General features: G+C 36.4%; 1 protein-coding gene across 1 annotated transcript; it reads right to left on the minus strand.

Annotated features, from left to right (window-relative positions):
* LOC109403404 (phenoloxidase-activating factor 2) lies at positions 1-12338 on the minus strand (the record flags this gene model as incomplete). Its single annotated transcript, XM_019676229.3, is given in 5 exon segments — positions 1-697; positions 762-927; positions 11479-11612; positions 11718-11880; positions 12251-12338. Coding segments are annotated over 4 exon segments (1153 nt in total), but the record flags the coding sequence as incomplete, so codon positions are not given.
* Positions 12339-16323: the final 3985 nt, after the last annotated feature.

Here is a 16323-nt window from a genome sequence, read left to right on the forward strand (position 1 = left end):
ATCTCATCACATTGGAGTAAACTGCTGGAACTTTACCGTGGCACCCAATGCCCCAGGCAACCATTCCCATCTGGGCGTAACGGTTTTCGTTAGCGGAACCGACTGGGCAAACCAACGGGGCACCTCCATCTCCTTCGCATGTGTCGACACCGGCTTCTCCACCGGCGCAAATGAATGTCTGATGTAACCGAAACCGGGACGTTAGCCGAGTCGCTTGCAGTTGCCGTTCACACGTTGATGATTCCACAATCGGGAGCGGAACTTTCTTCATGATTACGCTGTAGCGGCCAGATTTTCCAAACTGGTTCTTTCCCCAACCGCTGGCGAAGCAGTCGGATCGCCGCGTGTCGTAGTTGTTCGGTGGCAGGCAGACAACGTTGATATGATCAGCCAAAGCGATGGGGCTTTCCAGTTCCAGCACAGCGACATCGTACGCTAAAGTTCTTGGATTGTAGTCAGGATGGCTGTTGACACGAGTTACAATTCGTTCCTGGAATGGTAGACGTTCCTTCGTCGTTTGAGTATCCCACTCGCCGGCTCGAATCTTCAGCTGACCTCTGCGGAAACCTTGTACGCAATGTGCTCCCGTCAAAACCAGGTTGGGGTGAATGAGAGAACCTCCGCAATGACTAGAACTATCGGCAGTTTTAATAATGGCAACCGTCCATGGGAACTCGCCAAAACCAGCTTCGTTGTTCTAAGTTGTTGAAGAAGATGTGTAAATTGTCATATACCTACTAGACAGAAGATGTAATACTCACAAAATTTCCTGTAAGCGTGAAATCAATACCACCGATGTTTCTTAATCCACAACCAACCGGTTTTCGGTTTGAAACCACTCCAGGGGTGTTATTCATGGGAACTACCAGGGAATCTTCAGCCCGACAGCATACATCCAACACATCTTGGCAGCTGTCTGGGTTATAGCTAATAAATGTAAGATAAAATGAATCAGTACTGTAGTAGGTTTAAATGAGTCTGTTGGGTTCACGGTTTGTATGAATAAAACATAGTATTTAAATACTCTTTACTCAGATCTCTGTAAAAATTCACAGAGATTTGGTCCACGGCTTCACATAGAGTAAAGAGTATTCACCCATATCTGTTTTCAAATGGCTTATACTACCGTCGTTGAGGGCGACAATGGGTCAGAGGGGCGAAATTGGGTCAAAACATTATCTGAAATATCTCATACAATATTGCGAATATCGAATCAACAATTTCATGGTTTCATCCTCGTATTTGCCAGCAGTTCTTGTCAAAAAATGGGTTTCTAGAGCAATTAGATATTTTTTGATAAAGCATCGAAAAAAGCTTGAAAATAATGCCTTTTCAAAATGCCACCTTCAAGACTCGATGAAAACTCCCACTTTTAGTTGGATTGATACCTTTTAGATTATCAAACTCATATTCACCATATAATATATTATTGGTAAGTAGTATCAACCTCGACCAGAACTTTATTAACTTGCTTTGTTGTCAATGCGGAATATATTCGGTCCCCTTGACCCATTCTCACCCCTTCAAAGGGGTGAGAAATAGCAAAACTTTTTTTACGCGTTTTTTTCAATTTTGAACTGAGTTTTTTTTCAATGGCGCTGTAGTCACTTTTCCTGTTTAATTATTTCAATAACATTAATTGTAATAACTGTCCATCTTGTAGAGGGTCTTTTGTTTTGGTAAACAAAATTTATTTGATACTTCTAGCACCGCTACTGACGCTGTAAGGGCGTGGCAAACTAGATGTTAATCACACGAACAGTCGCGACATTGGACTTCTGTGGCTAGTTATTCTAATGTTCTTATGCAAAGTACAACACATTTAATCTAGACTACACAGTAGGTTGTCTCAAAATAGAAAAAGTTTAGAAAAGTTAACTTTCTCACCCAGAATGATAGAGCTGAGGTTGCATACATCGCATTATCGCATTATGAAAAATTTACGATTTTAGGTACCGTAAACCGGGGTCAAATTGATCAAATTGTAATTCTATATTATCAATTTCTGCGCGTCCTTATGATCATCTAGTTCATAGATATCTAGAGATGATTGTGGACTTGTCAGTTATCAGAAAAAGTTATTTTTGTATTACTTTTTGAAGGTTTTTTTTAGTGTATCTTAAATAGCTGAATCCGTTGGTACTAAACAATCGATTGCCACTAGGAGTAACTGTAAACTTTCAGTATTCACATTTTTATGGAAGCTTGATTGTGATGTGGTGTAGCAATTGTGGACATGAATCAGTTTTCGAAATTTCAGTTTTAGTTACAAAAAAAGGGATTTATAGTGGTTGAACTAGTTTGTTTCAAAGAAAACTGCATCCTTCAGGTGTTTAATAGTTAATTCGAAAATTTCAACTTGTCATTTAAAGTTTGGTATGGTCAAAATTTGGTCATACATTTTTTTCATAACGTCAGACTGCGTACACTAAAACAGCTGATTTTTTGGACCAGTAATGGTGCATTATTTGTAGCTTATGCCATAAAATTTTCATCAAAATCCATTAGGTATTGGTTGATACATAGATAAAACCAACGACCTGCCTTTTTAGAATTTTGTACAAAGTAAATCTTTGGCAATTTAAGATCAGTAGAGCACACTTTTCGTTATAAAACTACTAATACTGCTCCGATTCATATGAAAATTTTACAGAATATTACTATCATACAAATATGATCTAAGTAAAATTTTGAGCCATTATGTATGAATACTTCCAAAGTTGTGGCAGTTTGAATATGAAAAAAACTGACAGGGTGCCACTTAAACAAATATAACTTTGAAACGGTAAAATCAAATTGAATGAAATTTTTACACAACATTTGGACATGCATTCTTTATATGTATACAGAAAAAAAATCATTGAATTCAGTATTTCTAGCTCTATAAATAAAACAGTAAAAATGTGTTCTTATTTTTGAAGCCTCTTTGTACAAAATTTTAAAATTGCAGATCCCAGGATTCAACAATATCTCCGTAAAAACTAAACCGATTTTGATGAAAATTTTATGGCATTAGCTACATATAATGCACCATTACTGGTTCAAAAATCAGCTATTTTAGTGTACGCAGTCCAAAGTTATGAAAAAAAAAATAGTTCGACCCAATTTTGACCGTACCACCCTTTAACTGCCGAATTCATTAGTTATAAGAGTTTTGACGCGTTATTCGAGTTCAGATTATCAATATTTAGTGAAGAAGGCATTTTTTTTTGATTTTTGAAGTTATTTAACATTAAGTTTAATCTTGTACCCACTTTTAGAAAGAAAGACGCGGATACGCGGTACAAAACTGATTACACTCATTTGAATTTAAGTTTAAATTTGTTGAACAAAATGCTGTTACGTAGTTTCGTACAGATCCATTCGGTGCATGTTTTGCAGAAATTATTTTGCCAATATTTGATTTACTACAATCAGCAAAAGTTCAAGAGATCAATTTGACCCTGAATTACGATACTTTTACAAAAAAAAAAATGATCCTATCTGTTAAAAAATCAAAAAATTAAAACTTATCAATTAAATTTTAAGTTTAATCTTTTACCGACTTTTAGAAAGAAAGACACGGATACGCGGTACAAAACTGATTACACTTATTTGAATTTAAGTTTAAATTTGTTGAACAAAATGCTGTCACGTAGTTTCGTACAGATTCGGTGCTGGTTTTGCAGAAATTATTTTGCCAATATTTGATTTGCTGTTTAAAAGATCAATTTGAATTACGATACTTTTATCAAAAAAAAAAAAATGTCTTATCAGTTAAAAAATCAAAAAATAAAAACTTGTCAATTTCAGTAAATTATAGTTCTGGGTCCCGCAAACAAAGTTTGAAGGGAATTTAGATAATCAAAGTAGATTTAATATATTCGGCATAATTTAAAATGTAAAAAAAAAAAATACAATTTCTACTATTTTTTTCTGAAATGATCAATTTAGAGATTTTGAAGTTTGTTTTTTCCAGTGATTAATGTAAGGGTAGTACATTTTATGTACACAGATTATTGTGGCCGATTACAGTTTTGGGGCTGGTTATCTCTTCTTCGTCTTTGCGTAACGCTCCATTGGAACAAAGCTTGCTTCTTTTGTTAGTGTTCTATGAGCAATTCCACAGTTTTTAACTGACAGCTTCCTCTGCTAATGACCTTTTTTATATCATGTAGCAGGCACGAAGATATCCAATACTCAAGGTAATCAAGGAGATTTCCATTACGAAAAGTTCCTGGACCAACCGGGAATCGAACCCGCCACCTTTAGAAGTTTGCATAGGAGTCTTGCTTCTGATAATTAATTGACAGACAAAGAAAAAAAAAGCTTTTGGTTCTCACACAGCTGGTGTGAAAATTATCGTTACCTTATGTAACTTTATGCTTAGTCAACTCTTATACAGAGGCCAGTGCCAGATTTAGGCTTCGGGGGGTCTAGGCCAAACCCTATAAAGTGGGCCCCTAACAGCAACATTTTGAAGATTTATTTTTTTTTCTTTAATGTTGTGTATTGTTCGTATTTTTACTTTTTTAAGTTTTTACGAACACGAATGTTGTTGTTTTTCTGATAGTCAACCGAAATGGTATGTTAGACGTACGTAATGACTGAAGTTCATAGGCACAATTTATTTTGAAAAATGGATAAATTGAGTGGAAAAATTGCGAAAACAAAATTCACGTAGTTCTGGTGGGGATTGAACTCACGTCTTCGCAAGACAGGGCGCGTAAACCAACACCGCCATAGAAAAGCTAACAGTTCTGTAAAATAGATAGTCAACCTGAATCCAACACTCACCACACCTCTCGTTCTTCTTCGCTATTCACTAACTCCATCGGTCCTTAGATAACCACTTCCAACATTCTCTGATAAGAATACTTAGGCATATTGTGAAATTATATTTAGAATTGCAATATTCTATGAGTATTTCAAGATTCAGATAAAAAAAAGGTAGGACACCAGGGGAAACTTTAGCAATACATTCTCGAAAACATAAGTGAAACTCAAAATATAGAAATATTTAACTGCAGCTCCGACATGTTTTTGGAAATAAGATTTCCAAAACTGCCCCGAATTTTGGAAACATCTTCTGGAATCATTATCTTATCTTCTATATGATTACATCTGTACTCAATGAACTGATGCAGATAGGTACTAACTAGTAGTTTTCAGATTGTAATTGTATAATCAATAGACTGATTTTGAAGTTACTCCGCAAAACTTCTTATAACACTCCGTGCTTAGAGACGTTCTTGTGTAGTAACAGTAACTCACAGAAAAAAATCTACTGAACTCAATAAGAACTTTCAAGAGGTTTTAGAGAAAATCGCGTATTTAAAAAAAAACAAAAACTTCGTTCAACCAAATTGCTGAATACTATTATGCCTATCTAGAGATGAATTTGCTGCAATCAAGCATTACAACTGATCCCTCAAAATAGTCATTTTGGAAAAACTTTTCGATTCCAAACAGCCCAAGTAACATATTTGTCACAGAAGAGTCACGGCGGCGCAGGTTTTTGTTGCGCCGAAGTCACTGTGACTTACTGTTAACAAATAAACACTTTCTTGTTAGAAGTAAGTCTCATTGACTTCTGCGTTTCAAAAACCTGCGCCGCCGTGACTCTTTGACAAGTGTGTTACTTGGGAGTTGGATTGTTAAGTAATTTAAATATTGCTTTTAGCTCACTCGAAACAGCAAATTTTTTTGCTTCAAAATATAAATCAACAAATCAGTTTTATGGTTTTAGAGCTCATACCGAAAAAAAATCTCTGAAAAACTTCAAATCCAATCTGCAAATAGCTCGAGTGCGTCAAAATTATGATATTTTGGATTTCGATTTCAGATTATGAATTTATGTATATGGATACCCTTGAAGAACCCAATTATAACCAACCTAGAACTTGCATAAAATGTAATCGTCTTTGTTGTGCATTTTTTATGGTTTCATGAACAAAATATATAGAGCTCATGGATTCTTGGGAGGCCCCCCTGATCGGGGGGCCCGGGGCACTTGCACCCTTTGTCCCCCCTAAAATCTGGGCCTGACAGAGGCACACTGCATCAGTCATATTAGCTGACCTCTGATAGTGTAACACCGCAGGCCAAACAATATCAGGACGATGGTGACAGGTAACGACTCGATGTTGACCTGCATACTCTAGATCACTGTCATTGTAACTGGGCTATTATTGTGGTGCTGAATTTTCAAACTGAAGGAAATGATGAAAAAGGAAAGCGGACTCGTCAAAGAAACATATGACTTAGATTTTTTTTTAACGTTAAGATCGTAGTGGACTTATCAAAATCGGCGATTTCTAAGGGTTAAAACTGATAGTGTTAGAGCGCAACTCTGCTCTTCTCTCTCTCTCTCTCTCTCTCTCTCTCTCTCTCTCTTTCTCTCTCTCTCTCTTCTTGGCGTAACGTCTTCATTGGGACAAAGCCTGCTTCTCAGCTTAGTGTTCAATGAGCACTTCCACAGTTATTAACTGAGAGCTTCCTCTGCCAATGACCATTTTGCATGCGTATATCGTGTGGCAGGCACGAAGATACTCTATGCCCAAGGAAGTCAAGGAAATTTCCTTTTACGAAAAGATCCTGGACCGACCGGGAATCGAACCCGTCACCCTCAGCATGGTCATGCTGAATACCCGTGTGTTTACCGCCTTGGCTATATGGGCCCTTTTAACTCTGCTCTTATAACCGATAAATGCCATGAATGAATAATGGATAAGGTAAAAAAAATAATTTAAAAAAAAAATCGAAAATACGTACAAACTTGAGTCAAACATTTGATGTTTCATTTACGTGATACTCATAAAAAATAGTGAAGAAATTTTTTTCCAATGATTTTATCATTATTATACCAATTTCTCATCTCATGAATAAGATAGCCCGAAAATGTCTTCACTGTTCAGCCAAAAAAATTGCCAATCATACTTAAAAATAATTTTAAAATCCTCATTAACTGAGCATTTTCAAAAAAAAAAAAAACTTGAAAATTCAGTGTTTATTTAAATGTTTTGGTTTATCTATATATAGCATATAAACAAAAATGGCATGGTGTTTGTATTTCACGAATAGGCTCAGGAACGGGCCATCGGATCTACACCGTTCTTTCAGCGTTTCATTCGTGTATGGCTCCAACGTGATCGTACGAAAAAAAAATAATTGGGAAAGTCAACCGGAAAAACACCGAAAACGAGAATCTTTGAAATTACATAGTATGCCACCACAATGCAATGATAAATCTCTCACAGTAGTTGTGAGAGATCCACGCGCGCAATTGCTTGCAATTTCGCTTGGACGACAACTAGTCTGTTTACATTTAATCTACGGGACATATTAATTTATTTTATTATTAGAATAGTTTTTGCTGCATTATTCAATAGTGAAATGCAACTTTGAAGGGCCATAGAGCTTTTGCGGGTGTGACTGCAGTTCGGTAAGGGCAAAAGGTCATTGCAATCATAACGAATTGCAAATGCTCCATAGAAAATCAAAAAGCGTTCTTTAATGTGTGATTAAAACTTGAATTAAAATAACTGAAAACTCTCTCTCTCTCTTCTTGGCGTAACGTCCTCACTGGGACAAAGCCTGCTTCTCCGCTTAGTGTTCTATGAGCACTTCCACAGTTATTAACTGAGAGCTTCCTCTGCCAATGGCCATTTTGCATGTGTATATCGTGTGGCAGGCACGAAGATACTCTATGCCCAAGGAAGTCAAGGAAATTTCCTTTTACGAAAAGATCCTGGACCGACCGGGAATCGAACCCGTCACCCTCAGCATGGTCATGCTGAATACCCGTGTGTTTACCGCCTTGGCTATATGGGCCCTTTTAACTCTGCTCTTATAACCGATAAATGCCATGAATGAATAATGGATAAGGTAAAAAAAATAATTTAAAAAAAAAATCGAAAATACGTACAAACTTGAGTCAAACATTTGATGTTTCATTTACGTGATACTCATAAAAAATAGTGAAGAAATTTTTTTCCAATGATTTTATCATTATTATACCAATTTCTCATCTCATGAATAAGATAGCCCGAAAATGTCTTCACTGTTCAGCCAAAAAAATTGCCAATCATACTTAAAAATAATTTTAAAATCCTCATTAACTGAGCATTTTCAAAAAAAAAAAAACTTGAAAATTCAGTGTTTATTTAAATGTTTTGGTTTATCTATATATAGCATATAAACAAAAATGGCATGGTGTTTGTATTTCACGAATAGGCTCAGGAACGGGCCATCGGATCTACACCGTTCTTTCAGCGTTTCATTCGTGTATGGCTCCAACGTGATCGTACGAAAAAAAAAATAATTGGGAAAGTCAACCGGAAAAACACCGAAAACGAGAATCTTTGAAATTACATAGTATGCCACCACAATGCAATGATAAATCTCTCACAGTAGTTGTGAGAGATCCACGCGCGCAATTGCTTGCAATTTCGCTTGGACGACAACTAGTCTGTTTACATTTAATCTACGGGACATATTAATTTATTTTATTATTAGAATAGTTTTTGCTGCATTATTCAATAGTGAAATGCAACTTTGAAGGGCCATAGAGCTTTTGCGGGTGTGACTGCAGTTCGGTAAGGGCAAAAGGTCATTGCAATCATAACGAATTGCAAATGCTCCATAGAAAATCAAAAAGCGTTCTTTAATGTGTGATTAAAACTTGAATTAAAATAACTGAAAACTCTCTCTCTCTCTTCTTGGCGTAACGTCCTCACTGGGACAAAGCCTGCTTCTCCGCTTAGTGTTCTATGAGCACTTCCACAGTTATTAACTGAGAGCTTCCTCTGCCAATGGCCATTTTGCATGTGTATATCGTGTGGCAGGCACGAAGATACTCTATGCCCAAGGAAGTCAAGGAAATTTCCTTTTACGAAAAGATCCTGGACCGACCGGGAATCGAACCCGTCACCCTCAGCATGGTCATGCTGAATACCCGTGTGTTTACCGCCTTGGCTATATGGGCCCTTTTAACTCTGCTCTTATAACCGATAAATGCCATGAATGAATAATGGATAAGGTAAAAAAAATAATTTAAAAAAAAAATCGAAAATACGTACAAACTTGAGTCAAACATTTGATGTTTCATTTACGTGATACTCATAAAAAATAGTGAAGAAATTTTTTTCCAATGATTTTATCATTATTATACCAATTTCTCATCTCATGAATAAGATAGCCCGAAAATGTCTTCACTGTTCAGCCAAAAAAATTGCCAATCATACTTAAAAATAATTTTAAAATCCTCATTAACTGAGCATTTTCAAAAAAAAAACTTGAAAATTCAGTGTTTATTTAAATGTTTTGGTTTATCTATATATAGCATATAAACAAAAATGGCATGGTGTTTGTATTTCACGAATAGGCTCAGGAACGGGCCATCGGATCTACACCGTTCTTTCAGCGTTTCATTCGTGTATGGCTCCAACGTGATCGTACGAAAAAAAAAATAATTGGGAAAGTCAACCGGAAAAACACCGAAAACGAGAATCTTTGAAATTACATAGTATGCCACCACAATGCAATGATAAATCTCTCACAGTAGTTGTGAGAGATCCACGCGCGCAATTGCTTGCAATTTCGCTTGGACGACAACTAGTCTGTTTACATTTAATCTACGGGACATATTAATTTATTTTATTATTAGAATAGTTTTTGCTGCATTATTCAATAGTGAAATGCAACTTTGAAGGGCCATAGAGCTTTTGCGGGTGTGACTGCAGTTCGGTAAGGGCAAAAGGTCATTGCAATCATAACGAATTGCAAATGCTCCATAGAAAATCAAAAAGCGTTCTTTAATGTGTGATTAAAACTTGAATTAAAATAACTGAAAACTCTCTCTCTCTCTTCTTGGCGTAACGTCCTCACTGGGACAAAGCCTGCTTCTCCGCTTAGTGTTCTATGAGCACTTCCACAGTTATTAACTGAGAGCTTCCTCTGCCAATGGCCATTTTGCATGTGTATATCGTGTGGCAGGCACGAATATACTCTATGCCCAAGGAAGTCAAGGAAATTTCCTTTACGAAAAGATCCTGGACCGACCGGGAATCGAACCCGTCACCCTCAGCATGGTCATGCTGAATACCCGTGCGTTTACCGCCTCGGCTATATGGGCCCTGTAACTGAAAATATTCCATACTTTATAGAAAATGTACTGGCAATACATAAAATTTTCTCGTTAAAAGCGCAATTTTGTACCAATAAATAATGCAAAAATGTTTCATAATAAAATACTACTGCTGACTGCTCCATAGAAAAAGGAAAATGCTCCAGGAAAAAAAAAAATGTTACCCATAGAAAATTGAATATTGTCCCATAGAAAAATCAAATTGCACCATAGAAAATAGATAAATGCTCCATAAGTATTATCAAACTGCACCACATAAAATATAATTTGTTCCATAAAAAATGAAAATTCTCAATAACTTTAAACATTTGCACCACTAAAGTATTACAATGTAAAGAAATTCAGCCCTGTCGAATTGAATTATGACAATATGCTATCTATGGAGAATTTTCAATTTTTCATGGTGCAATTCATATTTCATATGGTGCAGTTTGATAATATTTATGAAGCATTCATCTATTTTCTATGGTACAATTTCAATTTTTTATGGTGCAATTTAATTATTCTATGGAGCAATATTCAATTTTCTATGGGTACCATTTGAATTTTTTATGGAGCATTTGCATTTTTCTATGTAGTATTTAAATTTTATTATGGAGCAGTATTATTAATTGGTTTGGGTATTAATTTTACTTTGAATAAGACAATTTTATTTTTTACGTGTACATTTTTTATAAAATAAGGAACGTTTTCAATTATTTATGGGTTACTTTGCACATTTTTATGAAACATATGTTCATTCTTTATGGAGCGGTTTTTAATTGGCGATGTGAAAATTAAACGATGATAAAGAAAATCTCGGCTAGCTGCTGCTTTGGTGCGGTTTTCTTCGTCGTACGCAAAACGAGAAAAAAAATTCAATTCGAAAGTGGAGTGAAATTGAAACGAGAAGTGTAATTATTCGATTTCTGGTGATACAGAGACACACATCTCTTCGCTTCCATCCTCTTTAGATGAAACTAGATTGGAAAAGTGAAGTTGGAATATCTGAAATGATTAACTATTTTCCATTTGATGTTACGGGAATTAGCGCATATGACGAAGAAAATCTTCACCCTTATTATTTGCCGATCATCAAAGTAATGCGAAAAAGAACTGGCGAAGCAGCTCGTAATAACTTCTGAACATCCAAATTAATCGCTTTGAATTGAAATTGAATCAACATGCTTTGAATAAACGTGCAAACATAGCCGGCTTTATTATATGCATGTTAGATCGCTTAAAGATTCAAAGGAATCCAGAATACATCTCGTAAAAAAATATGCTGTAGAGCAAAAGGAGGATGTATTCGCTGTTCTCCATCATCGTTTTTCCTGTAGGGAGGAAATCATTTTTTATAACACTATACTCACTTGACGTCAATCTCGTTGAACTTGTTTTGATCCGCGAATTCGGCTTCGGGCTTGCACATGAAATATGGCACGCAGGTACATTTTTCTCCTTGAGCTGTGATTAATGTCATCGGAGAGAGGGTTGGCGAATTTGGCTGTTTTGCCGGCGGAGAATATAAAAAAATAAAATGATAGAATAAACCCGACTGACAAAAGTCCTTCAGAACCGGTACCGCTGGGGTGACCGGATAGCAACTTACCCCTAGTGGATCTGGTGTGACCACTTCGTCGAAACTTGCACGGTTGGCAAAGTCCAGAATCGATGTTTCATTTTCAGGAAAGTATACCTTGTCGATCGACTGCTGAGCCGTTGCAACTGCAACGGCCATTGCAGCCACTACCAATGCCACCTTCATTGAAGCTCTGCAAGACGAAAGGAAATCCTCAGACATGCGTCCTTCAACGGTTCAACGCGTTAAACGTTTCTGTTGGAGCGGAAAACTTTGCTTTGCAGTGCTCTTTTGTTGCTAGATGAGCCGCAATCGAAATGGGTTACTTAATCATGTTCAAGAGTATGACCTTCAATAATTCCGTTAGAGATGAATAAAAACAGCTTAATTTAAATTAAAACCACTAACACAGGTGCAGTTGACAAAAAAAAGAGTATAAAGAAAGAATCTTTCAACGAACCGGCTTAATCAAAACTAAAAAAATCCCCGTTGAGCCAAAACAAACAACTGGTGAAACTCCTAATCCCAGAACGTAAAAACAAACATCAACAAATTTAACTCACTACCAGATCGATCGGAAGATCAAGCAATCTACAAACCACACTCTTACAAAGTCAATAGCATACTGATGCGAGAGACGAAAACCTAAGCCGAAATATACGATCGCTGAGTGCTGTCGGCTCTGACGGGGTTCGTCCAAGAACGAGGTAACATACCGCTTGGGTATGGTATACTTGATGCATGATTTTATTTATTTTTATATTTGAAAAATAATAATTCAGTTGGTTTTATAATTTCATCACTATTCTTGGAAGCACCCCACAAGGTCAGCCAATCAGAAAACAGGAACGCACATCCAGTCAGTGAGATGATAAATGACAAATCAGCTGGAGAAAACTGGTTTCGGATAATACCGGGAACCCCGGATCCAAACAGAATAGCATGTAGGTAGGTCGGTATAATATTAAAATTCTGAATATTCACTTAACAAAGTTTACTCATTTATTAGCAAGGTAACGTGTGAAGCTCTCTGTCCAGTTCAGTTCAATTAACATTGCATAATTTAAATTACTATGCTTGTCATAGGCTATCTATCGTCGATTGCAATTTGTTATCGGCGATAAATTCGAAACGGATCCGTAGTTGGGAAGTTTTTGTTGGTTTCTTTGGCATTATGTTGCTATGACCCGACCATTCGAATGCCTGCAGTTAGTATTGGTGCCAGCCAACCGAGATCGCGATCACGAATGGTGTATTTTGTGTTGATGATTCGCTGTTCTTCTTCAATCTTCTTTCTTTTTCGTGCTTGATGATCGATCGTTACTATCGATCAAATTACCGTATGGGTCATAATTCTTGGACATTCCGAAATGATTGAAGCTTTTGAGTTTAAGGGATTTTTTAAACTAGCAATCCGACTGGGCCCGGAAGGTATCTGATTTCCTTGAAAATTTGACATGCTTTAAATTTGTTCTCCATTGATCGATTGAGTTGAAAATTTGACTGTGAACTACATATATGGTCAATTTTGAAATTGCTAAATTTAGATTTTTTCGAAGCACTCGTAAAAAAGTTGTGTAATTGTTCAAAATAATAGAAGTGTGAACAAATTGAATTTCTGCTCCACCATGAATAATAAAATAAAAATTCGTACCTTTTCGGACAACATCCGTCGAGGTTACAAATTAGAATGAAGAAAAAAAAAATAAAAATAGTTTATGGCAAAAAATAAACAAATTCTGCTATTATTTAGAACACTGTCAAAGAGTATATAAAAATTGGGCAGGTGCTCAGAAAAAATCTAATTTTTGCTATTGCGACATTCCGAATTCATTATTATCGCAGTCGAATTTCTCACACGACTTCACAGCGGCTAAGGTACACATGTCCGCTTGTGTTCATGACAGGGGTGTCGGATGTGCAATAGGTAAACAAAGTTTGAATTGTCGCTGGGGAATGATGATTCGTTGGATTTTCAAATTATCACAATAGTCTAAACATTAATGAGCAACCCAATATAACACAAATTACCATATTTGTTCTCTGTCAATTTTTTGGCGCAATTGGTCATAGAAGAACAAAGAAACAGACAGTTAAAGTGGACTATTTTGTATGAAAATTGGCTTTCACTGCTTTTTTTTTTTTTGAAAAAAATTTTAGATCTGCGATGAATATTACTAACCAGAGTTACTCCAGAAATTGGGGTTGAAGATGTCTTCAGTAATTTCTCCAAGGATTTCGTCAGAAAGCCTACAGGAAAGGCTCTAAAGATTCCCTCGGCAATTCCTTCAATAACTCGTTTAGGAATTCCTCTAACGATTCTAGCAGAAAATTTTCCGATGAGATCTGCAGAAACTTCTGCAGATAAACATTCAGAAACTCCTCTAAGCATACTTCCGAGTAATTTTCTAAGAACTACTTCAGCAATACCTCCGTGAATTTTTAGGAATTTCTCTTGAATTTATTCGAAGAATACTTATCTCCAATGATTTACAAAGCAATGCCCAATGGATTTGTTAAAAAAAACTATACTAGCATAAACATTTTTCTAAGGAATTCAATATAAGTTTTCCTCTTCAAAATTTCTCCAGAGAATCCATCAAAGATTTGTTTGAGGAAATCTTAAAAGCTCCTCCAATGAATCCATCAGAAATTTCTCTAAGGATTCTCTCAAGAATTCCTCCAAGGGTTCTTTCGGGGCCGGATCACAACGTCCGAGGCCATACTGTCCCGGTCGCTAAGTCGCATTTTTTTTTGCGAAATAACATCCAAAAGTTTGGATGCGTCACAATATCCTATGTGCCTTCTTTCCTTGGACTTCGTGACATATCTGCATGTTTGGACGTTATGCCCCGAAAAAATGCGCCATAAAGTCCTGGTTCTTTCTTGTAAATTTGCTAGTATTACATCAAGATTTTTTGTTCAGAAATCTCTCTTAATCAGAAAGATAATTATCGGACAAAAGAGACACTAAGCAAGCAAAAAGGCGCGGCAATTGCCAACGGAAAATGGCATGATATCGGAATTTTTTGTTGGTTTCAACACAAAAGCTTAATTTGTTGCGTACTTTTCTTCTCGTAATACTAACCCAAACACGAAACTTTTTGATGGTAGATCTTCAACAGCGTTGCAGTGTTTATCCACTTATCCTCTCGAAAATAGTAATGCAAGGCTAAAAATCTCTAATCTCGTGTTGATCGATCTTTATCCTATTCTGTTCAAGTGAGCTATTAGAATAACTAGCCACAGAAGTCCAATGTCGCGACTGTTCGTGTGACTAACATCTAGTTTGCCACGCACTTACAGCGTCATTAGCGGTACTACAAGTGTCAAATAAATTTTGTTTACCAAAACAAAAGATGCTCTGGAAAATGAGCGTTCATAAACAATCAGTTATTACAATTAAAGTTATTAACATAATTAATTAGGAGTAGTGATTACAGCGCCATTGGAGTTCTAGTGTATTTCTATTAGTGAGCTTGAGCATTAGCTTGATTGACCGCCCACAGTTGCAACTCCAGTATCGCCAGATCAGCTACATTCACACAAGGAACCAATGAGATAGTGTTTCTTTTCGTTTCAGAGAGCGCTTTAGTCAAGGCTTGTAGCCAGGACACTTGGTCCAAGCGCCTGTGATCCATCCCTGAAGCAAAATTGCCCATGGAGGGACACAAAATCTATTAACTACGTCACTCCTAGCGCTGGCTGGTGCTTTCATATACCGACACACTCACATCAAAACATCTATGATCTACACAGTTAGGGGAATTCGGGGCATAATGAACACCCGGGGCGAAATACCCTGGTTTTTTTTTTATCGAAACCGTTGAATTTTACGAGAAATTTTTAATGCAAAAGTGCGAAGGAACAAGTTATCGTTTCATTTTTCAATGGTTCTATTTGTATCCCTTCAAAATAACCAAAATATCGTTAAAATTATAATTTATGTTCCACATGGTGGATTTTTTATTCTTTCGGAGCAACGGCAAACAAGGTATTACGAGCGTTGAATTGTCTTCACCATAAAAAAATAACAACGCATTACATTATCTGCATATATACTCAGGTTTTGCAATGGATTAAGTATTTTATTTTTAATAAACGTTTACTTAAATTAGTAATTATGATAGTTTAGTCGATATGTGGTAAAATGAATACTGGCAATCACGAACCGATGTACGCGCATTTCATACTGCTAGGCGTTTTAGAGAGTGGAAAAAAATCAATCCGATTGTTTTGGCATAAAGTTTATTTAATCAACTAGGGTAAAAAAACACTAGACTTCGCCCCCCCTAAAATTCTGCTCTAATCTTCGCCACTTCATACATAAAAAATGGATGTATGGAGGGAGCGAAGACTAGGGCAGTGGCGAAGTCTAGTGCTTTTACCTTATAACTTTATGTAAATTCCTCTAGGACGAAGTACCATTATATTTGGCCGGGGTTCTGCTAAACCGAACTAAGTGCCAAATAGTTTATTCCGAGATAATCAAGTTTAAAGTTCAACCATTCACAAATAAACAACAGCTAAAACTTTTTTAAACTTTTCCGCACACATGTCACTTGCAAGCCTTTGTTAGCGATCCGAGATGAAGTATACACGTGAATCATTTGAAATCATTGATATACTTACATTT

This window comes from Aedes albopictus, chromosome 3 (assembly GCF_035046485.1).
Source record: "Aedes albopictus strain Foshan chromosome 3, AalbF5, whole genome shotgun sequence".
In the NCBI taxonomy this organism is placed as follows: Eukaryota; Metazoa; Arthropoda; class Insecta; order Diptera; family Culicidae; genus Aedes; species Aedes albopictus.